General features: G+C 42.1%; 1 protein-coding gene across 3 annotated transcripts in view; it reads right to left on the minus strand.

The window, feature by feature from the left end:
• The window catches only part of Ss18 (SS18 subunit of BAF chromatin remodeling complex), a 69550-nt gene that overhangs the window by 12194 nt on the left and 31637 nt on the right, over window positions 1-25719 (minus strand). For 2 of the 3 annotated variants that reach the window (XM_036204842.1, XM_036204844.1), the window contains exons 4-7: window positions 16554-16707; window positions 12089-12310; window positions 2612-2779; window positions 1851-1955 (exon numbers count right to left, since the gene is read on the minus strand). In XM_036204842.1, the coding sequence (XP_036060735.1) occupies window positions 1851-1955; window positions 2612-2779; window positions 12089-12310; window positions 16554-16707 (649 nt within the window). The remainder of the gene's footprint in view (window positions 1-1850; window positions 1956-2611; window positions 2780-12088; window positions 12311-16553; window positions 16708-25719) is intronic. The other variant, XM_036204843.1, reaches the window with a different exon arrangement.

Consider the following 25719-nt stretch of genomic DNA (forward strand, 5'->3'; position numbering starts at 1 on the left):
AGGGTTGGCAAGATGACCAACCAGCTTACTAGGCCAGTGGGCTGGTAGGTCTGCGTTTCACTGAGATCCGATCACGTCCATTCCCTGAGCACTGTCTACAGCTGCTCTCATGCTTTCGCTGAGGATTGTTTGCATTTGCAATCAGAGAACAAGACCATATGGCTTAAAGACCAAAGCATTCACTGCCTGGCCCTGTGCAGAAAACCTCAGCCAGTTACTCATCCAGGTATTTATGGGCATGGCTATATCTGGACATGGACACAGATGCTCAAATTTGCCTGAGAACATGTAATTGTTGATATAAATGGAATACTTTGTACATGTCAAGACATACTTATACACACCTGTGAAAACACGATACCATTTAAATTGAAAACATACTAGCACAAGTAATTATAATAACTTTAAGTTTTAATAATTATAAAAGTAGTGGGTCTATTTTTTTTTAATAGAAAGGTTTAAAATAAGACCAATTTCACATCTGAGGAAATATCCAGGACCAAAAACCACCAAGTTCAACATAATTGCTTAAGATGTACTTTAAAGTTGATTTAAAAATTCATTTATTCTCAGATTACTTATATTTAGCAGGTAGATGTCAATCTTTTAAATTTTTCTGTAAACATACTATTATCTTATTAAAGTTTCTAAATGTAAAAAATTGAATATATCTACATAGAAATAAGGAAAGAAAGAAGAACAACATTCTGAATATTTCATGGCAAGAACATCTGGCATAAAAAAATACACTGTTCTGACCAGAATTACCTAGATACACCATGATTAATAAACGTTTATTGTGTGGAAAGTTCAACAAGGGCCTGCCTCTTCTCTCTGCTTCATCAGGAGCTCTGTGGCGACAGTCGTGTCTAATGCAGACACACCTTCATCCTTCATACACTCATGAAAGCAGCAGATGAAATGCCTTTGCAACAAACAGACCAAACTCCATCTTCTTGCTCGCTTGCATTAGGTTTTAGCCAAGGGGTCCTAACATTTTATCCTGAAGTTTCTTTGCTATATAATTTACATTAAAAATAACAAGAGAATTTACTATATAGAACAATATTTTGGCAAACCATTTCATTATAAGCCACCTACCACTTTACCAGTTCTATATATTTAGATAATTTTTTAACATTAAGATACAAAATTTTCAAACAAAAACACTTTTTAAAATGCACAGTAAAAGTCTACTGTGTGCCTGGATTATCACTGTATGTATTTTCTCAGCCATTCCTCAGTAGAGTCAACTTCTCATGATTCACCTTCCCTTCTAGAGGGGGCTGGGGGGAAGGCAAACTGGAAATCCAGAAGCCTTGTTTATTCAGTACTAGTCAGGCACCTGTCTACTGTTGTGTTGTGGATACATCTTTTCTCAAAGGCAAGCAAGCACATAAGCTACCGTGCCTTCACAAGAAGGTAACATTTGATAAAGTAAAAAATACTCAGGAATTCTAGTCTCTATGGTTCTGCAGAGCCATATTCTTTAAACCAATGAGTGATACTTTATAGCAGGTGAATTAAATCTCTATAAAAATATTACAAAAAAAAAAAGAAAAAGAAACCAGTAACATTTGTTCCAGATTCAAATGAACAATCCTAAATATAAAAGGAGCCTCTTTATGTGAGACATGAGTCTGGTGACGGAGCGCAACTCCTGTGGCACTAACAGTGACTATACACACACCATGAGTTAATTACAAACAAACGCGCTAACTGCTGCCACTGTACAATACCCAAATGCCTCTAAAGGAAGAAACAAGAGGTAGTTTCTTCACCCTTCATTACAAAGCTATGAAATGCTGTCTACATCAATACTGGGCAGGGATAGAGAACGGGAAGATTACCATCAGGGTAATACTGCTGGTTCATGCCTTCTGGAGGACCTTGTCCACCATGACTGTACTGGTCCCCATAATAGTCTTCCTGGCCTGAGAACTGCTGTGGAGGGCCTGAAAAACCACAACCAGTCAAGACGTAAATCATTTGTCCTCGAGGTCATCATAGGCGACCTTTCTATCTCACACTAAGAGGCTACTCCTCAGCTGTAGACTCCCTCCAACACTCTGCCCTTCTAACGTTTCCATTATTTCCACACACACTTACACATACACACAGCAGGTCCACAAGTCACATTTATAAAGTTAATATAAGACCATACCAATAAATAATAGCAACTCAAACAACCTCTGCAGAAGGGGCTGAAGCTGGTAGGAAACTCTTTTTACTTTAGTATTAGTGCATTTTGAAGGAAAATTGACTTTGTCCTTGGTCATATATTTAGTAGCTTCTTTTTTTTTTTTTTTTTTTTTTTTTTTTAAAGGCATTTTCTATTGTAAATGAGTAAATTTTGATAGAAAACTTCATGGTGTAGTATTTTCCTAGAAAATAACAGACAAAAGGAAGCTGTGTGTTGGGAAGCTCCTATATGCCTCACGACCTTCTGTACCCTAAACCCTGCTACCTTAGGGGATGTGAGGGGAATCAAAAAAAAAAAAAAAAAAAAAAAAAAGCCCTGTATTTACCTAGATAAAAAGTTCATTACAATTTAAAGCCTTTCAATCACTGTTATTTACATTAAGCAAGGAACTTTCCAAATGGCTCTCACCCTGCTGTGGTGGTCTATATGGAGGCATCTGTCTCTGGCCCATCATGTGATTGCCTTGGTTAACTTGACCCATCATGCCCATGGGAGGCTGCTGTCCTTGGTAGTGCTGACCACCTCCAGGTGGCATGTTGTACTGCTGGGAAGGAGGTTGCTGATGCATCATGGGACCTGAGAACACATAAAACATTAATACATAGTATTCTCGTAACACTTCAACATCCTAAGACAGATGCAAGAATTTTTTTAAATATAATACACAAAATGTGCAGTCAAACAGGGGAAACAGACTTCAAGTATAAATGAGTTTTTGCATAAAGCTCATATGCCAGAGTTCATGTGCAAGTAAAAAAAAAATAAAAAATAAAAAAATAAAACCAACCAAATCTCAGGTCCACCTAAAGTCATTTTTTAAAAAGTCAAAATGGAGACAGTAACCTCATCCTGAACATGGGCATTTTCTACACCATATTATCTATACCATCTCTCTAGACAAAATTATCTTACTGCAGTATTAGAAAAGCCATGATAAGTAAACTCCACAAATATTCCCTATCAAATCAGTAGTCAAAACAACACAAAAACCAAACTTCTGGATTTCCATTTCATTCTTTTTTGCGGAGGGGAGGATAAAGATTTATCTATTTGTACATAAGTACATAACCTTCACAATTCATATACATCATATGCATGCAGGAGCCCAATGAGGCTGGAAGAGGGCATCAGAGCCTCTAGAGCAGGAGGTGCTGGTGCTCCTGAGCTGCCCAGAATGAATGCCGGGCACTGAACTCAGGTCCTCTGTAAGAGCAGTGTTCTTACCCACTGAGCCATGTCTCTGACCCTACCCTTTCATTCTTTTTAATGGACATTCATTCAACAGTGGTAGGTAGAAACCTATAACAGCACTTCACAAACAGATCAGTTGAATTTTATAAACTTCAACTTGAGGACAAAATTTCCCAAATTTTTTATAAACTTTATAAACTTGAAATCAAAGGACCACAATGCTTCTTTTTTAAAGAAAAATTTATTTTGTGTGTATGAGTGTATCATGTGCATGTATGCCCACAGAAGCGGAAGAGGATCCCCTAGAACTGGAGTTACAGACAGTGGCTGGCTGCAACGTGGGCACTGGGAATTGAACCAGAGTCCTTCCCAAGAACAGCTGAACCATCTCCCCATCCTCCAGGGTGCAGAGCTTCTTAACCAATGACTAGACCTATGCATTCCACCCTTTGTCTCCCCACCCTTTGTCTCCCCACCCTAAAAGCTCCCAGGAAAAGGACTGTAATAAAGCATGGGTGCTATGGGTGATTGGTAAATAAAACACTGATTGGCCAGTAGCCAGGCAGGAAGTGTAGGCGGGACTAACAGAGAGGAGAATTGGGAGAACAGGAAGGCAGGAGGGGACACTGCCAGCGGCCACCAGGACAAGGAAGATGTAAGTACTGGTAAGCCATGAGCCATATGACAAAGTATAGATTAATAGAAATGGGCTGAATATAAGAGTAAGAGCTAGACAATGGTAGGCCTGAGCTAATGGCCAAGCAGTTTAAATAATATAAGCATCTGTGTGTTTATTTTATAAGTGGGCTGTCGGACTAACACGGCTTGGCAGGGGCTGGAGAGAAGGTCTCCAGCTACACATGGGCTCAGAAAACAGACCTGCACCATCTCCAGTGAGAACCCAGAAGCAAAGTGCAGAGCCGCAGTAGCTCACAGTGATGATCTGCCCACACAGCAGTGGGCAGCCCAGCCCATGCTGCCACCTAGCAGGGTAAGCTGCTCCCTCTGAGGCTTCAGAGCCCCTCACTCCGGCACTCTTAACACTGCCCTCACGGGAGTGCGGCAGCGCCAGCTTACATAGCACCCCTCACTCTTCTGGGGTCACCTCAGAGACAAGACCAGGGAACTCAGGAAAGTTCATCAGGCAGAAGAAGGGACAGAGCTGGGACAGAGGCTCATTAACAACGTAAACAAACATCTAAACACCAAGCAAACCCACTCCTCTAAGTTCTAGGAGATAACAGGAGCCTGGAACTTCACCTCCTTGACAATGTGACCAACTGTTTCATCTCAAGAAATGCTTTTTCAGAGCTATTTTCTTCCTACCCACCTTTGTCTGTTCTGCTTTGTTTCAAATTCTTTTCTCTCCAAACTTTATTATCATAAATATAAACTTCCCAAAGCTTACCCTGGGGCCCTTCAATGTGGAAATGAAGTCTTCACAGCAGAGAGAAGAGCTCAGTAAGAGCAATAAGGAAGCAAACACTGGGCACCACAGGAGCCAGTCAGCCTTCACAGGCATTTCTCATGAGCTTCTGGCAACCAAGGAATCCCTAGACCCAGACCAGACAGCTAACAGTACTCAACAAGGGGACAAACCCACCTCAAGTCTGCATTCCACGTGCATGCCTGTTCCATCATTTTTCTCACTTGCACTTCTCAAAAGTAAGGTTTAACAAAGTTCACAGACTCAAAGCAAACTCTGCCATAGGAAAGCTCTAGAAGTCTAGAAGAATTTACCATAAAATAGATAAATTTTTTAAATTTGTGTGTTTGAATGTTGTGCCTGCATGTATGTATATGCACCATGTACATGCCTAGAGTCCAAGAAGAGCATTGGATAGCCTGGAACTGGAGTTATAGACAGTTGTGAACTGCTCTGTGGGTGCTGGGAAGCGAACCTGGGTCTTCTGGAGCAGCAGCCACTCTTGAGTGTTCATGAGTATAACGTTATCCCTCTATGCTCATGAATTTACACCTTTAACTATATTTCCTATATGATAAGGTATTCACAATGCTATTACTTGTCATTTTATTGTCAACCTATCTGGGCCTTTGTATAACTTCATTTTCAAGAAATGGAAGCCTGAAAGCTTTCTCACCTTAGGTCTTATGAAATGGCCACAGAACTCTTCACTTAGCAGTAACAGAGTTAAAGCGTATCTGTATACTGGAGCCAAACTAAAAACGGTAAATATAAAGGGGGGTGGAATCCACAAACATCTAGCACAACCGAATTCTCAGCCGCACTTGAAAGCTCTCTCTCCGGGAGAACAGTAATCCAGCAGGAGCCACTGCCAGGCAGACTGTGCCATCTGAGCATGCTGGGACCACCTTCCTTAGTCTGTCACCTCCCTCCTGGGACCCAGACACCATGCAAGATCAATTTAAAACCAGAAAGAACGAGACAGGATGGTACTGCTCAGACCAGGGGCTCTGCACCACCTCCATGAGGAGCTGAGAACCTCAGTTCTGTTCACAATGCGTGGTGTCCTTCCTACACACTGATGGAAAGAGGGCTGCCCACTCTAGGAATGTACACTACAGAGTAGGGTAGGCTTGCAAATCAATCTAGTACAGATAATCACTTCCTACAAATACAGCCACACACGTTATTATTCACTTCAGATATTCCTTGTTTTTACATCAATTATTTTATGTAATGAAAACTAGCCAGTCAATCAACACACATTATACAGTGTGACCAAAGCAAAACAAAGCATCTGACACTGTCTTCAACAAAGAATATGGAGGAAAAAAAAATAAACAATTGTGTAACGAAAACTACGAAGATTTCTGTGAACAGCCTAAGTATGCTACTGTACCTGTGGATATGCATAAAGAATAATTCAAAACATGTCAAGTCTGGAGGTGATTCCTAGCTTGCATTCGATGCTTCATATATCTTCCAGAGTGTTCAAATTAAACAGAGGTTAACTTTTATAACTAGAAAATGACATATTATAACACAGTTCTGAACTGCAACTGAAAGGCAGCAATATCCCTCAAACTCTTTACCTCAGCAACCATGGTATCCGCAATGGAAGAGCAAAGATGATGTGATTCAGTCACTAAAAACATGTTACCAAACAAGACACTCCCATGGAATGCTTCAAGTAGCTCTTTCATTTGCTAATTTTCTACTCTCAAAATTTAGTAAGTGACTTGGGATCTACCCCCAAAGCAGTGAGGCCAGTACTGGAAACAGTCCTCTATAATCCCATATACTACAATTATTTTCATTTCTATATTAGAGTCCTACAGTTCCTAAACTTGGTTTGAGTTTGGAGTCATGGAGCAGGAGTAATGATTAAAGATGTAAACTAACCATGTTGGCAATCCATTAATCAAACCTACATTACGAAGCCCACAGCACAGGTAACTGTGTATGCATTTTGTCATATCCGTGCCAAGTGAGCCCTGCCTCCTGAGGCTGAGGGAGAAGACAACAGAGGCGCCACCCCAGTGCTCTTCTGGGTGCTGCAGCCTACCCACACTTCTTCCACTTCCTGATGTCAACCTGTAGACCGCAGAATGGCATGCAGTTGAGTTCCATAATTCTCCCAGAAAGTCAAAACCCCTCCGATTTGCTCTCCACTCAGAAGGGAGGAGTCTTGGGCTGGAAATCAACTAAGGGAATGTGGCTGCAATAGGCTAAGAGCAATGTCAGTTTTTTGTGTTCATCTATCATCTAAAAAGAAAAAGTTTGAAAAACTCCGGCCAAATGGTTTCATATAAATTATGCAAATGCTTACTGAATCAGAACTATTACAGGAATCACTTTACTTAATTTTTTATCACCATCATTAGTAATGGTAGAAATGAGTTGGTGGGGGTTGGGGAGGGGAGTAGGCCAGAGACAATTTTTTTTTTTAATTAAGGAAGTTTTTATTCACTTGACATACCAACCGCAGACCCCCCTCTTCCCTCCTCTGCCCCCTAGCCTACCCTCCCATCCCCACCTCCGAAAAGGTAAGGCCTCCCATGGGGAGTCAGCAGAGCCTAGTACATGAAGACAATTTTTTTTAAAGTTCATTTGATTTGTGTTTTGCCTGAATATATGTATATATGCATCAGACTCCTTGGAACTGGAGTTGTGGATGGCTGTGAACCATCATGGGAGTGCTGATAACTGAACTCGGGTCTTCGAGAGTGACCCAGTAACCACTGGGCCAACTCTACAGCCATCCAGATGACAATTTTGGAAATCAGTTCTCCCCTTCCGCCACGAGCAGAAGAAGAAACTCGGGTTCTCAGGTGTGTGCAGCAAACATTCCTACCCACCAAATCATCCCACTGGCCCACGTCACTTAATCTTAAAGAATTTTAGTCGATTTATCAAAGTAAACACTGGTATCAAGACTTGAATCTAAGTCCAAAGAATTATTATGTACATGGAGCTTATGAAGCACATTCTTAATTCAAAATAATAATTTGTGAAACTCTTTATACCTGACATTTAATTAATAAAATTCTATTAAGGAAAGCTACAATTAATGTTTGGGAACAAAAAATACACTGCTTCTAGCAAATGTAACTGTAGGTCATCTCCAGAAGGCTTTTCTGTTCTAATTTGGCGTTTCATTAGCCATCTTTCCAGATTATACCAAGACATTTATTTCCAATTCCTAGTCATCAAAGAAACAGACTGCATGACCTCAAGCACTGTAACGCAGGCCGGGAACAGAGCAGCCAAGGTCCCTGCCTCTTGGCTTTCAGTGCTCCTGCCCCTCTCCATGCAGGTCTGTATGTGTGCACACGGCTCCCGCAGCTCGACACTGCCACAGCTCGACACTGCCACAGCACGCCACTGCCACAGCACGCCACTGCCACAGCACACTGCTCTCTCCCGCAGCACACACTGCTGCAGCACACACTGCTCCGTCCCGCAGCACACTGCTCTCTCCCGCAGCACACACTGCTCTGTCCCGCAGCACACACTGCTGCAGCACACACTGCTCCGTCCCGCAGCACACTGCTCTGTCTCACAGCACACTGTTCTCTCCCGCAGCACACACTGCTCCCTCCCGCAGCACACTGCTCCATCCCGCAGCACACTGCTCCGTCCCGCAGCACACACTGCTGCAGCACACACTGCTCCGTCCCGCAGCACACTGCTCCGTCCCACAGCACACTGTTCTCTCCAGCAGCACACACTGCTCCGTCCCGCAGCACACTGCTCCGTCCCACAGCACACTGTTCTCTCCAGCAGCACACATTGCTCCCTCCCGCAGCACACTGCTCTCTACCGCAGCACACACTGCTCTGTCCTGCAGCACACACTGCTCCCTCCCGCAGCACACTGCTCTGTCCCGCAGCACACACTGCTCTCTCCTGCAGCACACTGCTCTCTCCTGCAGCACACTGCTCTCTCCCGCAGCACACTGCTCTCTCCCGCAGCACACACTGCTCTCTCCCGCAGCACACACTGCTCTCGCAGCACACCGTTTTTTTGTGTTTTTGTTACTTTAACTTTTGTGTCAATTTAAACTTTTTCACAAACTATTAAATGGTAAAAACAGTTTTTACTCACGAGGTCCAACTAGAAAAGAGACCATGACAGGGGGCTAGAATCCCTACAGGGAAAGAGCACTCCTGAGAGGAAAGGAAGGGGACCAGCCGGAGGGGTCAGGCCCAAGGGTGGGCAGTCAGGAAGGTGGACAAGTTAAAACGAAGTGTAATAAAATGCATATGACAATATCATAATGGAGCCCAGTACTTTATATGCTCATTTATAAAACGAATTTCAATATTTTTCAGAGAATTAAAAGTCCAAAGGAATTCCACAATTCTACCGCTCTTTCTATCCCACAAGGCCTAAGTACATCAGCGCCAGTGGTATTTCTCTACTTCTTAAGCAATCTAAAAGCTAAAGATGAATACAGTACACATTAGATTATTTCACATGGACTATTAAAAATACAATGTAAAAAGTTTGGGAGTTTGATTTTTCCCCCATTAATTTCACATTCAAAGTAGAGGTGTGGGAAGGGGGCAACAGAATTCTTATAGCAGCTACTAGAACAAGTGCATTTAGACTCTTTCCTGCAGAGTCCTCATTAGAAAACACTGCTACTGGAGGTGGAAGGGGCAAGGTGAGATGTAGCTTAGTGTAGAATACTTGTGCTGTATGGATGCACCTAAGAGTACAAACCCAGCAAGAAAATCTAAAGGGAAACTACAAGATAATCAGTCAATTCATAAGAATATCACTAAGCATTACTTACAAATATGTTAGTAAATGATACAATGCACTAGTCACCTGCCATTCAATTGTACCTCTTTTTTTTCTTGCAACACAACTCAAGTTGTTATTTTTTCTATTGTGCTCAGTCACTTTACAAACCTTTATTCCTTTCCTTTTCTCAAACCCAGGGTGTTGCACGTACAAAGCACTCATTCTACCAATGAGCTACATTCCTGACCCCTAACATAAGCTGAATCTTAAAACTTCACTAATATTCAGTTTCCATGACTCAAAAACCCCATTTAAAAAATGGTAGCACATGGCTGTAAGCCCAGAACTGAGAAGGCTGAGCAAGGGGGGGGGGGGGGGGGGGTCTAAGCTTAAGGCCAGCCTGGAGTTCACAGAGAAACCCCATCTCAAACAAACTCAGGGGTTACAAGCACTTGGTCTTGCCAAGGACCTGCGCTTGGTTCCCAGCATCCACATGGTGACTCACAGCCATCCACTGACTCCAGCTCCAGGGGCACCCTCTTCTGACCTCCAAAGGCAACAGCACACATGGTGTACATGCATCCATGCAGGCAAACACATACATAGAATAAATCTTAACAAAGCACACCACCCCGCCACAGCCCCGTGGAAGACAAGAGCAAGTACTTTTAAAGTTTTCTAGTGTTCCTTGACACAAAGATAATGTGTAACGATGGGGCTTGTCTAAGGATTCTTGCCATTTTTAGTGCAAAATAAAACAAAACCAGAACATAAGAGCAGCCTTATTAAATCTTAGCCCGGAAGCAGAACAGCACCTAGAACTGGACCCAGGACTTTGGGTCCTGTGAGAAATGCTTGAGAGGTAAAAATGTGACAAAGTTCTTTTTCATTTTCAGAGTTTTTCAAGCTTTCTAAAAAAGAACTATTTGCAAAGCAGTATGCTTTAACCACTGCCGTGTTTTTATGTCTAAACAAAAAAATGTAAAGCATGTGGCTTATTTTTATAAAAACTACCTAAAAAAGAACTGTTTTATGATGACACAACAAAAAAACTTCTTGACAAAGCTTTCATTTACCAGGTCAGCTTACCATCCAATAGATCCCAAATAACTAACCTAGGCTTGTCTCATCAAAATGGTAAAAAGCCCAGACTGTATGAGTATTTTGAAATTACAATAATTCATCATAAATAATATGAACACAACCAGTTCTTCCTTTATCTGAGTACCTTTGCGTGATCTGAGGTTTTTTTTCTATAATGAAGATCAAGGCTCACTACATTTTGTACTTGAAATATCTTTAAAAAGGCCATGTGCCAAATCTTTAACACAGCAATTAGCAGATCAGAGCTCCATTTACTGGTTTTTAGTTATTATTGACAGGATACTTAAAAGAGGAACATGGTAAAAACTTCACTGAGCCTGGCAATAAACGGTAGCATGTTCCAGTATGCTACGTAGCTGTGGACACAAAGGCACACCCTGTCTTCAAAAGGACCATCCCTGCCTCAAACACAGGAAAGTCATCACAAGTGCCCCCAGCAAGTGAAAGGGACCAGGCTAGTGATTTTTAGGATAGTGTGCTTGTGAAAGCAAACTGTGCACTCCAGTGTTCCAACATGAAACAAAATGCTGCCTTATCCAGTACCAGCATTATGAAACAATTCAACAACAGAACTCCAAATAAAATGTGCAAAAGGCAAACAATCTTGAAAAGGCAAATTGGGCAATTTAATTTCTAAACACAAATAAAAAGACAATTTCAACTCAATGTTGAAGACTCACTTCACACTTGGACAGAGACTCTGTCTTAAATCACCAAAGCAAACCAACAAGCCTACAGAACTCTAATCAGGAAAAATAATAAGTTCAAGGCTGGGGCTTATGCATACAATCTCAGCAATGGAGAGGCCGAGGCAGACTTAGGAAAGCTTAGGCCAGCCTCAATGGAAGAGTGGGAACATGTCTTTAAAAGCACCCCTTCTCAACAGAATGCCCTAAGAGCCAACCAGGGACCCAGGAGAGTTGGTGCTAAACAGTGTCTGTTAGACATAATGAAAAATGTACCCATGAAATCTCGGTAACACAAGATGGCAGGACACCACCAGCTGACATGCCAACATGCACAGAGGAAATTCCACTAGGTCTTACACCTAGATGAAGAATTTCAAGTGGTCAACGGCTGCCCAGAAAGGGAGACTCAGGCTGCTCAGGAACAAGCTCCAAAATTGGCTATCCGGTCACATATGGTTAGCCATAAACACAGCAATGCAAAATGGACTCAAGCTGTATATGCATGTGTATATATGTTCAAGCAAACACACGCATGGGCACGCACGGGGGCGTGGGCGCGTGCACGCGCACGCGCACACACACGCACACACACACACACGCACACACACACACACACGCACACACACACACACCCCAATAATAACTAAGGAAGAGATCATGAATTGAGAGGAGGGGCGTGAGGGGGACAGAGCTCGGAAAGAGGAAGGAGTGACGAGCAGTTACCTTGATTTGGTTGCATATTCATGTTTGGTCTGGGACCATAGTTTCCCATCGGCTGCCCCTGACTCATTGTCATCTGGTTCTGCACAGGCATGCTCTGGGATGATGGCACGGAATGGTTGTAACCTCCCATGGAGCCATGGCTACTTGAAGGCATATTCATGGAACTGTTTGTCATGTTGAGCTGACTGGGTCCAGGTCCCTGCATTGGCATATGGTTAGGCCCTTGGAGGAGAAATAGTCAGAATGGAAAATGAGTTCAAGAGATGTACGGCACAAGTCTTTTTCATTACTGTAGTAACAGCCTAAGCAACAACGTGAACATTTAGTCAACAGGAAATAAGTAAACAGTTTAAACAGGGAACTCTGACAAGGTACATGCTGATATTTTCCCACTTTCGAGATGAGGAAATTGATCTTGAAAATCCAGGAACTGTCTGAGATGAATAACGAAGGACCACCAACTTGTTAGGACAACTCAAGGAGTAACTAAGGGTGTGGTAACTAGCAGACACAGACAGGAAAGTGGAGCACAGGACTGTAAAAACATTCCTCAACGCAGCAAACGATAAACAACAATGTAACATGTAACGTTAAATCACGGGCAACACAGAGTTCAGCAGAGGGCGGGGACAATGGGACAGCCATTCGGAAAAAACATCCAGTTGGATCTGTACCTCATTCCTTCCACTAAAGCAATTTCATGTATAAAAACTTTACATATTAAAGGAAAACAAATCATTAATGATGATTTCAAAATGAGAACTTAGAAATAATCTTGGAAGGGGAAGGCCTTAAACATGCTTGAAAGCTCAGAGCCATAATAAATGGATAAATGTAGCTACATAAAAATCAATTCGAACCTAACAAAAACACTAAACTAGAAGCTGTGGACATGGCTCAGTTGGTCAACTGCTTACCATGCAGACATGAGTCCGTGGGTTTGAGTCCCAGAACATGTGTAAAACAGAGAAACGCACACCTGTAATCTCTGGGGCCTGCTGGCCAGCTCGCCTAGCCCAGTTAGTGAGGTCTGGGTTCAGAGGGACCTTTCTTAAACACTGCTCCAGCACATCATGAAGAAACACTTTCATGCACTGCTGAAGGAGTACTAATCTAAGTACTGTTTTTATACAGAGCAATGATTAAAGTGCCCTGGTTTATGACAACAGAATGTTCTGTAGCACAGACCAGCCTCAAACTGACTACACGGCAAGGGATGGCCTACAACTCCTGACCCTCCTGCCTCCACTTCTGAAGACTGGGCTTACAGGCATTCACCACTACATCCAGGTTGAAATGTACTTGTAATCCAATAATTTAAGTTCTAGGAATTCCACACATAGAAAAGTTTTGGGGTACACCTAAGTATGGATGTAAAACTATACGCATATGCATAGACATACCAAGACACTAGAAACTTCATTTCTATCATCAGAAAATGGTGTACAGATTAGACACATCCATAAAGAAGGTGTGAGGCGGGAGAGATAGCTCAGTGGTTAACTGCACTGGCTGCTCTTCCAGAGGACCCGGGTTTGATTCTCAGCACCCACCACAGCCCACAACTGTCTGTCTATAAGTATAGTCCCAGTGGATCCTATGCTCTACTGGCTTTCTGGGGCACCACAAATACATTTGGTGCAGACATACAATGCAGGCAAAACATGTATATACTTTAAAAAAAAATGTGACATGGGCACCGAAGAAAATGAAACAGCTGTTGTCAGTATTCTGAACTGCCCCTTGGGGACCCACTGAGCTCTTGATGTCATCTTATATAAAGTCCCCTGCAAGAAAAAAACTCTTCTCCCTTTGCGCTAGCCTGCTCGCCCTCTCCCTCTCCCTCTCCCTCTCCCTCTCCCTCTCCCTCTCCCTCTCCCTCTCCCTCCCCCTTTAATAATAAAAACTTTCCACATGGACATGGGTCTGCATGGTGTGAGTAACTTCCCAATGATCAATGCTGCAGGCTGTGGCAGCCAGCTGGGTCTGCATGGCCTGGCTCCCTCACCTACTGGGGCACCTTGGCCCAACCAGCCAGGGCCTCCCAAGGGCTGGATGAGGGAGAGAGGGAGAGGGGAGAGGAGGGGAGGGGAGGGGAGGGGAGGGGAAGGGAGGGAAGGGGAGGAGAAGAAAAAGAAAGGAAACCAGAAATTATAGGAGCCCCTTTTCCTTTCTCCCCAAACCCAGAACTAAGTGTCTGAAGAAGCAAGGGAGCAGAAACATCTGTGCCTTTTGATTTGGGTTCCATAGGCGTGTGAAATTACTTTTACTTTCTATGCTTACCAAAAGCAAAACAAGCAAAAGATTGTCATTAACAAATTGTTATAAATTTAAAAAAAAAAAAGCTCTGACTGAGATTATTTGGCTAAGATCAAATGATGTAACCCAACTATTAAAATATATATATATAGTTTTAAATATATAAATGAACTATTAAATAAAATTATTAAAACCATGCTAGGGGCTGGCATGGTGATGCAGGCTTTAATCCCAACACTTGGGAGGCAGAGTCACAGGTAGATCTCTTTGGGTTTGAGACCAGTCTGGTCTACAGAGCAAGTTCCAGGACATCCAGGACTACACAGAGAAACTCTGTCTTGAAACAACCAACCAACAACAAAAAACACTAGGAAATTTAAAACAGATGAAAGAATATATAAGTCTTCTACTTTCTCTTATACCATACAGTAAACTGTCTTTTAAGACAGTAATGGGTATTTAGAAATTACTGTTTTAGAAGCTGTATAGTATTCTAGACAATTTCATCATTAGTTGATAATCTTTGCTCAGAAAACTTTATGGGTGTGCCTTAGCAGGTAAAAGTATTTACTGCAGTGCAAGCCTGTTGATCTGAGTTCCACACTTGGAATCTACATAAAGAAGCCAGACATGGTGGCACACATCTGAGATCCCAGCACTGCTGAGTGACATGAAGAGAGACAGAAGGGAGTCCACATCGAGCTAGCCTGAGTACACAGTGGACCCTTCCTCAGGAAGGCGGAGAGCCACTTCCTCAGTTTTCCTCTGACTCCATATACATCCACATACATAAGCATTGAAAATTTTAATAAGAAAGAATTTATCTCTATTACATATAGCTTTATAAATAAACCAAGATGTCAGGTTAACAGTAATTGTATGCTTCTCAGCTGTTTCCTTGGTCTTAGGCCCCGGAGACATAGGTACAAGTTCTCATCAAAGGTTCTACCACAGACTCACAGAGCTCCCACTTGGGTAACCTGGACTAGCTCTATGTCACAGTTCTAAAACTGTGTGTCCTGGAGAGCCACACAGTGACTTGGCAGGCAACTTTCTCTCCACTGCAGCCTAACTGCAAACTAAACAGTTTGCCTGCACTCCTGCCTCCACGCTGTGTGAGGGCCATCCATGCTGCAAGCCTTAGCAGGAAACAGGCGAGAACCAGAGAAACACATTTACAGCCTGCATCACCAGCAGCACATCAATCTTCTAAACCAGACTACCTTGTCTCTTCTACTCAGTGTTCCCCTCTGTTTCTTTGACTAAATCCATCATCCTTGGGTGTCAACACAACCAACCACACAACCAGGCAAAGGAGAGACTTGTGTATGTCTATTATCCAGGTTAATAAGAAAAATGTTATTGTAATTTACTCCACTGCTAACTAAATAGTGCTCTTTTCTTTTTGGCTAATGAAAATAACCTTAGTCTTCAGAAAGTAAAAATTTTCTCAAATTAAAGGTAGAGTATGCTTTAGCAACATTTATGCTGTAGATACTGTTTTTACAAAAACAAAATAGTTTAAGGACACTCTGTGGCAAAAGGTTAAATAGATGAACACCCATAGCCTAAAAAGGTTACCATTATACTGATACTAAAGTAAAAACGGACAAAGGGAAAGGCTCAATATGTGAGAGCTTGTATTACTTTTCAGCTTTTAACACTGCTTCTAAATCAATTTCCATATTAATGATATCTATAAACATACATACTAATAAGAATCTAGATTTGGCTTCAGAAATATCTGCAAGGAAATACTAAATACACCAGCACTTCAGGGACAATTCTGTTCCTGTCCCCCGATGTTCTTTTGCAGTGTTCCTGTTTCTGAGATCAACACATTTTTAGGTAAATAAACGCCATGGTTCTTTTTCATGAACAGGTTTGAATTCTTAAGTCATGGCACCATCCCTTTCCCCTCAAAAGCTCCTAAAGCCAACTGTGCTGCATAGTTTCAGACAGACTAAATTTAGCCAGTTCTGTTCATCAGAGGAATGCTGTGTGTCAGCTACACCAAAGCCCTAGGGCAGCCTGATAAACACTGAATACAGGTCACGTAGCTCTGTAGCTAACAAACTCGAGGAGAGCTTGGACTCGGGGGCATTCAAAGCAGTTTTGTCATCAACAATCTAGTATCCCCTGAGCCCCCATGTCGTTTCAGTTGCTAAGCAACTCTGGTGTTAATGTCTTAGAGGAGAAAACTTACCAGGCATCTGGCCGTTCATCTGGTTCTGCATGTGTGGGGCAGGAGGGCCCCCACCCACCATTCCATCTGAAGGCATGTTGTGAGAGCGGGGAGGGGGCGGAGGGCCGCTCTGACTCATCCCTCCAGGACCCATAGGCATATTCTGTGTGGGCGGCTGGAAGAGACAGCTTGGTAAGACAAGAGAGACAGTGGACGAGTGGATGAAAGATTCATATGGAAGGGCTGCTGTCTGTCTTATTAAACTGGATAAAAACAAAACAATAAATGCATTTCAATGCCTTCTAAAGCTTTTTAATGTTAAACTTACTAATATCATATTTAATATCCCTCATAACTTCAAGTGCATTGGAAAGTAGACTACAGTTAAAGTGTGTTCTAACTTAAAAAAAATCTCACAGTAAAATGAAATTTTCTAATAGGTTATCCAAACAGAATTTTTCATTTATTGATGATCTCTAACAGGTCTACTGTTATTTAAATTACATTTAAAAAATTAAGTGTGCTTTCATAATGAACATATTTGCATGGCTACTAATGGAAGACTTTTCCCTGCAAAGGTAACAGCACAACACATAAAAGGAGCGAGAAGTGTCCGAGAGTGCTGTCTTTAGACTCGCAGCATTAGTACTGAATGTCTAACAGCTCAGCTTACTTCTGGGTCCGTCACTGGTAGGCAGTGTTACTGATGGCCTGGAAGGGTACTCAGACAGTGGCCTCTAAAGGACGCCTTTGGCAAGCTTCCTAATGAAATTTTGAAGAAAACTACTCACTACATCTGAGAGTTCACAAAAGGGTGAAAGACACAAAGACACACATACACACACACACACACACACACACACACACACACACACACACACACAAATAAAAGATGGTCTTCAACACCTGTCTTATGGTGGAAAAGGCAAATGGTTGGTTAGTTTCTCCCAAACCCTCATTTTCGGTCTGCAGGTTCCGAAGACTTGGATATATGCGCTCACTATGCTCCACACATCTCCTGCCTTCTTTCCCTCCTCCCTCCAGACCTTACTCTGATGTCCACTTCAGCAATTCCCCGTACGTGTCACCTCTAATTAGTTACTACAGAGCTTTCCAGATGTGAACACAGCAGCACTTGGCAGGCATCATAAATACTCATTGCTAATGAATCCCTAAGTTAGAGAAATCTTTCTTTTCTTGTAGACCAGGCTGGCCTCAAACTTTAGAGATCCAACTGCCTCTGCTTCCCGAGCGCTGAGATTAAAGATGTGTGCCACCGCCACCACCACCCTGCAATATTGGTTATTTCTAACAGCACCATTTGAAAAAAATACAAAAACACAACTTTTAATTTATTAGTCAATCCAGATCACTAATCTTTAGTAAGAATTTTAAAACCTCATCTTCAGGTCTTTGTCTAGCTTATATCTTTACACACTTAATAATTTAGTTCTGATTAAAAAAAACAGTCACACATCTGAGTTTTAATTATATACATCACCTCCAAATCTGATTAACTCTTTGTAATCCAATCTATAACACATCCTGGATCACTCTTATCATTACAAGGCATAGCAAACAAGCACTCTTGATAGTAAGTCATCACGTGCTGGGAAACAAAAGCACACTGGAAGAGGAAGGAAGGCCATCCCTGCAGGAGGCCGAGTGTGAGACCGACCACAGCCAGCGCCTTTGGCCTTTTCCACTGAGCCGGCTCCTGCTGCAGACAGGAAGTTTCATGGTTTGGGTTTGGGTTTTAAGTGACACATGGTAATGGTACTAACGTAGTGGCTGTTATATATGAATTTTATTTCAATCCAAAAGGATAAACAAATGAGATGATAATAGTAACATTAAATTTTTAAAGCTTTATTTTTCTCCTGTGTGCAGTGGGATGCAATTTGAGGGAGTTGGTTCTCTCCTTTCATGATGTGGGTCCTGGGGATCAAATTCACATTGTCAGGCTTGCCAGCAAGTTCCTCTGCACAGGGAAAGCATTCAAATTTGGGGGTTTTCAAAAACCTAAAAATAACCATGTTTGAAATTAGCAAGAATAGGAGAAAAAACAAACAAATAACAACAACAAAACAAAACAGGAAAATAGAGAATTTCTGTAAAGTCCTGGGGATCTTATAAGGGAATCAGGTATAAATTTGTGAGCTAGAAATAAAATCATAGAAATTAAGAAAGCAATAGCTAGAAACAACAAAACAGGGCTGGGAAGTACTTTAGAGAAATACAGAGATGTAAAAGAGGGAACATACAAACAAACAGACCAAAGAAAGTGCACAGGGGCCGGGGACCACGCTGGTGTGAAGAGCCTGTGTAGCATGCACAGGACCCCGGGCTTGAGGCCCAGCACAGGAAGCACAAAGTACAAGAGGATATACAACATCTGCCTGGAGTTACAGAACACAGAGCGAAGAGCATCCAAAGCTATTACATGACTCCTTTAAAGCACTGAGACAACACACGAAGAGACAGCAAACCAGCCCAGAACTCTACACTAAGATAAAACACCCTTCTCTCCGGCTTGAGGATGAAATACAAATTCTTTAAGGAGAGCAAAAAGCTAGAATTTGTTACAAGAAAGAGGTTAACTGAAAAACAACCAGGGTAGCTCACAACCTGCAAACTCCAGCTCAGGAGAATCTGACAACTTTTCTGGTCTCTGAGGACAACAGATACACATATTAGTGCAGACATGAGGCAAACTCTCTTTTAAACAGCAAGTAACTATATACGAACACATCTGAAGAGTACAGAGAATGAATCAATAAATAAATACATCAGTTAACATAAATTACTATTAACATTCACAGTAACAATAGCATGCAAAGGGGCTGGGAACAATAGTAAGCACAAGGCCCTGGGATGAGTCATCAGTACCAGAAGGAAAAGGATGCTCTCCAGGATGAACCCATAAACTCAACAGCAAGGGTGTGTGCACTTCCTAACACAACTTCAAAGACCTGAGAAGAAAAAAACTGAGAGAATGACAAAGAGGAAACCACAGAGAAAGAGTCAAGAGATTTTTCAACATACTTCCCTCAGTAATTCAGAAAAGGCCAAAAAACAAAAAAATAAAAAAGGCAAATCAAAAGAGCCAAAACCAGAAGGCCAGCAGATTAACTACAAATCACTAACAAAATGATATCATTCAAGGAAGCAACCACATGAAATCAGAAATAAATTTTAATTGAAATAATTAAAATTTATGGTAGACCAGCATAGGGTACACACACAGAAGTCTAACCCTTTGGCAAGGTGAAAACTGGGGAAGCATTAAGTCTGAGACACCCTGTACTACCCAGCAAGATCCTAGTTCAAAAAAAAGGGACAGAGAAGCATGAGGTGCAGAACTATTATGTAGATGATAGTCTGTAGTTTAAATAAAGTCAAATTCTGGTTCTTTGAGACTACCAATAACCAACAACCCTTAGCAGGAATTACCAAGAAAAAAGAGAATATAAAATTCCAGAGAAATTAAGGGAGCAAGCAGCAATCAATACTCATGGGACTGAGTAAGAGACAGTAAGAGGCCGTTTGGGACAACTTTAAACAGGCACCTGATAACTCAGATGAAACAAAGTAAACACAGCATTGGAAATATAGAGCTTCTGGAAAACAACACAAAACCCAGCAAGTCTAAGTCTGAGGGCGAGGTGTGGCTCACAGCAGGACAACCTTGAGGGCTTGGACTCAACTCTGGGCACCAAGAAAGGGAGGGACAGAAGGAGGAAGGGAGGGAGGGAGGAAAGGAGAGAGGAAAGGAGGGAGGGAGGGAGGAAAGGAGAGAAGAAAGGAGGGAGAGAGGGAGGGAAAGAGAGAGGAAAGAAAATTTAATTTCTCTATTAAAAAACTTGATCCATATTTTTTAATCTTTCCTGAGGAAATCTCTTGTGGGCTTTTACTGTGGGTTCATATATAAATCACTCAGGAATAAAAAAAATACCAAATAGAAATCCTTATGTAATTTTTCAGAAATAAAAACAAGAGAGCAGTTTCCAGTTCTTTACAAGGCCATCACACCCTGACAAAGGTATTTCAGAAGAAAAATTACAGGACATGTTTTCAGACACTAGAAACTTCTGAACAAAACACGAGCAAATCAAGTCTAGAGTAGTGAACAATGGCGCACCACATCGTAAGCAGGGGACTCTGCACTCTGGACACGCAGGCCAGCACCACTGAGAAAATGGCATCAAATTACCATGTGGAGTCTACAGAAGGCTCATAAGAAGTACTTGAAGGATTTAATTCCTACACATAAAAGTCCTCCGCAATTCAGCACAGAGGTGGACCTGGCCAGGTGGCTCAGCAGGTTGGGGTGCTTGACACCCCACAACAAAAGCCTGGTGACCACAGTGCGACCCCAAGAACCCATTCAAGGTGGAAGGAGAAAACACCCCACAAGGTTGACCTCTGATTTCCACAGCGCACCACGGTGCTCACAACCCCATCAGTGCACCACGGTGCTCACAACCCCATCCACTAACATAGAAAATAACTGAAGAACAAAAGCAGCATCATATCCAAACAAAACTAATTTACAAAACGTTTACAACCAACACCATCTTATGAATGAAATGCTGCACTCATGCCGTGCAGTTCAGGAACAAGACAGAAATGTTTACGAACACTGATATTCAGTGAGATAAACCAACAAGCAAATTAACGTCAGAAGTAAACTGGAAAAACAGCAACGAAGACAAAAGACTGGGAAAGGAAACCGCACCGAGTCTCCTCAGATGTATGACTGAGCACACACATGTGCACACATGTAGAATAAGTAGACACATACGTCAACTATGTGACTGTGTATTTCCAGCCAACTGAAAACCAAACTGTCAACCAGCAGCACTGAATCTAAGAGAAATGAGTAGCATCTCTAGAGAAACACTGCTGGGGACCACCCAAGATGGCAACAGAAGGACCTGTCATCTTCAGTCACTGCATACAGATAATGGATTCCCCAATGTTAACCTACAGATGCCTCGAAACACATATCAAAACCACAACAGCGGGTTGGGGATTTAGTTCAGTGGTAGAGTGCTTGCCTAGCAAGCACAAGGCCCTGGGTTCAACCCTCAGCTCCAAAAAAAAAAAAACCAAAAAACCACAACCAGCTTTTCCCATGAACTCACAAAGTCGTTCTAACATTTACAAGAACATCCAAAGGATTTAGAGTCACCATGGCAATCTTAAGAACAATTATTAGCAAACAGGAAGAAGGTCTTAACTATAAAGTACAATAATAAAAACATGTGGTTGGTACAAGGACAGGTAAAGAGACAGAGAAAAGAGAATTGAAAACTCACACACACACATACATTAAGAAAAAAAAAACAACTAACGTTCATTGGTCAAGGAACACTTTACAATAAATGGTGCCGAATTAATAGAGTGTGATATGTAACAGATCATGAATAAACTTTTCCTCTTGTCCCTACCAGAAACTGAACCTAGGAACTCATGCATGCTGGTCAGCTGCCACTAAGTCACATCCACCAACTGTTGGATAAACTTTTAAGAATATATAGGCATATCTTCCAACCTTGCTAAAGGAAAATGAACATGCATCCAATGCTGTTACAAGCAGACCAAGGCAACTTTCAAAGTAGAAGGTCTGTGAAAGAGATACAGAAAACAAAGACTGACTTTATGTTCAGGGCCCTAGCTTTGAGGCTCAGTGTTTTTAAAAAAATCCTTAGAATCAATTATAAAAAGTTCAAGGAAAAGGGACACTGGAAACTCTGGGGATGACAGCGTTGTTCTGACAAGTAATCAACACACGGGTTTATGGAAACTCATCTAAACAGGTGAAAGGATGGGTTTACTGCGGGTGAATTATATGTCAAAGGTTACTGCATTTATTACCTTTCCTGGCCCCCACTGCTTACTCCCAACATCCCAGATACTTCTCCATTGCTGGGTCCAGTTCTACTTCTCCAGGTCTGTTACTGCTCACTATCTATAACTTTACTATGTAGTAGGTTAAGGAAGGAAGGGCAATGGCCATGATTACATTATTTTATTTACTAATGGTTGACGCCTCCAATTATCCAGTATCAACTTGATAAATATTTGGGAAATGATTATGGATATACACTTGGTCCTGTCACTGAATGTCTGTTTTCCCCATGTCGGGGATCTACTGAGCTGATTCAGGGTCTTGCATGGTCACAAGCACTCTTGCGCTGATCCTCCCTCCTCCTAGTCCTCACTGTTTCTTGTCCTCTTCCGGAAATGTCCCAGATGTGAATCCTTGATGCCCTCCCATGCTCAAATCAACGGACCCCAGGTCTCAGTGAAGGCAGTTCCACCCAGAAACCAGGAGCCACCCCTAACTCCTCTCTTTCTCACCCCCACTGGCATTCCTGTCTCAGTACAGCATCTGGCCTCTACTTCACACCTGGGATGCGATCACGTCTATCTATCGCTTCCTGGGCCATCATCATCCTGGACCATCATCCTGGTGTGGCTGCTGCCATCTCGGATGTAACAGTTGCCTCCTGATTCCATCCACTCCACCCTCTTCTGTATCATACTCTCCAGTCTGCACAGAATCTTGTTAAACTACAACTTCTCAGGAGCCTCTAAGAGCTTTAATTTTCAGAGCAGAAACCCAAGTCCTTAGAACAGTCCACAAAGCAATCTTCCGTTGACATGCCTCCTCACTCATCCTGTTCCCTTAGTAAGAGACAGCTTCCCATCAGCCACTTCTCAATGGGGAGCAGCCTCTTTCCATCTTGCATATCCCATGACACAATGGCTGTCAGTATCCCCAATACATGTTTTCTGCTCTTTGCCTTCCCTCTCCATAGCTTACCATCTTTCAACACCCTCCACAACCTTTGACTACACCTGCCTAGCCTGACGGAAAACAGAACCCAAGATAATAGGGGTCTCTGGTTGTTTTCTTCACTGACACTTCAAAAGAACTAATTACCACAGCCTGACATATTGTTAAATAAGATATAGTCAACAAATTAATGAGCTCAAATTTTCAGAGTTTGCCACAAAACTGTAAGTCAGTGTTATCAAATTACCTTCAGTATCTCCTTAGACTATAAATAAACCACAACAAAACAGAATCTTTAGCCTCCTTGTCTGCAGTATAATTGGCATTAATAAAGCTCCCCACAAGGAGGCACCAAAATGACACAGAAACCTAAGAATCAAAACCAGCAACAAGAAGAACATGTGTACACATAAACCTGTCTAAAGCTGATAAAAGCTAAACCCATAAATAAGACCTAGTCATGCACTGAGACAGGATGCATGCCACAGCCTCACCACTGGCACATTTGTTCACCACTGGCACACCTGCTTTACATTTTGGCCCTAATTCAATCTCTCAAAAGTGAATATACACACACATATATGTATAACCCACACACATATGTGTGTATACTCATCATATATAATACATACATACACATTAACAACTTAAGAAGGTCTCTCAGGCTCACTCATTCTCACAAGAGATTTCAGGATGCCATCATAATCAATACTGAATTTCTGTAGGTGTTCAGTGTCATCAATTAATTTCCATAATTGAATCATCCAAACTCCCCAACTAGAAAACTAGTTTAAAACAAACAAACAAACAAACCCTCAGCACTAACCACAAGAACGGACTGGGTGACCTTCCATAGTTAATGCCCCCACCTATGTCTTCAGGATGACCATTCTCCAAACTTCCTAGGAACTCAGTGTTTAACTCAGTCCAGTTAAAACCTGGACACTCCCCAGTTTTAATGCCAGGTTCCCAATCAACTCAATCTTTCTCATTCATGAGAGCAAGTATTTCCTATATAACAAACTGAATATTACACTTTACCCCAGTTCTGACAACCCAAGTTTATCCAACTCCAACATTCTAATTACTGAAACACTCATTCCCAACCCATTTTGTAGGCCAGGTTGTCCTGGATCCTGTGATTCTAAGTAAGGCTCCCAAGTGTTGGGATGTTTGAATTATAGGCATTGTGTGCCTAAATTTTATATAAGGAAAGCAAATAAGGGGGAAAAAATTCACCTTCCCAGGAAAAGAATTTTCTAGAATATACTTTAAAACAATGGGCTGAGGACACACTTATGGGAAACATACGCTTAGCATATTTAAAGCTCTGGGACTGATCTCTAAGAACACAGAAATTAAACAGAGGTGTTATCACTGTACCTGTGCAAGCATTACAACTTGGATGGAAAGGTATCCTGGCATTCAGGAGCCAAGGAATACCACAAAGTCACACCACACAACAAACCTCACACAAGAGATTTACTGAGTGGAAAAAGACTGGAGGGTGGCTGCCTCTGCTCAGGTGAGAAACAACAGGGAACTGAACAGAAGGAGGCAGGGTTTATATGGAGTTTCTTGGGGGTAGGGAGTAGAACTTTCCATGGTGAAGCTTTCCAGGTTGGGGATTGGTGGGATTTCAAGTCCAGAGCTTGGGCTTTTGTAGGATGGAGACTGACTGGGTCCAGCTGTTAGGAGAGTAGAGTGTTGTGTGGGTGGAACCTGGCAGTTAGAGGTTCTCAGGTGTGTAGATGTAACCGTCTTGTTAAATAAGAAACACAGAGCCAATTGCAGAGTTAAAAGCAAGAGGTCAGAGCAATAGCTGAGAGCTGAAAACCTTACCCTTCACTGCTGTTCTGTCTTTCCTCTCCACAAAAGACCTACTTTCTGTGTCCTGTCTTTTACATACACTTTCTGTTCTGCCCTCTCATTGATTGTAAACCCAGCCACATGACCTCCTCGTCACTGCCTGTCTGTACAGACCTCCAGGTCTTCTATGGTTGGTATTGAGATTAAAGGTGTGTGTGGCCATGCTGGCTGCATCCTTGAACACACAGAGATCCTGCCTAGTTCTGCCTCCCAAGTGCTGGGATTAAAGGCATGCACCACCACCGCCCACCTTCTTTTATGGCTTGCTCTGACCCCAAGACAACTTTATTAATATACAAATAAAATCACATTTCAGTACAAATAAAATATCACATTTCCCCTTTTCTATAAAAAGGGAAAAAAGGAAAAAAGCTATAACTAAAATGTCTAGTCCACTTGTAGTTGACAAATTCAGAGAAAATAATTCCATTATCTATCCTATTTGGTAAGTCCAAAATGTACCTGATTCACTTTCTATCCTAACTTACATTACTAATGGAACTGTCTTATAAC

This window comes from Onychomys torridus, chromosome 13 (genome assembly GCF_903995425.1).
Source record: "Onychomys torridus chromosome 13, mOncTor1.1, whole genome shotgun sequence".
NCBI lineage: Eukaryota > Metazoa > Chordata > Mammalia > Rodentia > Cricetidae > Onychomys > Onychomys torridus.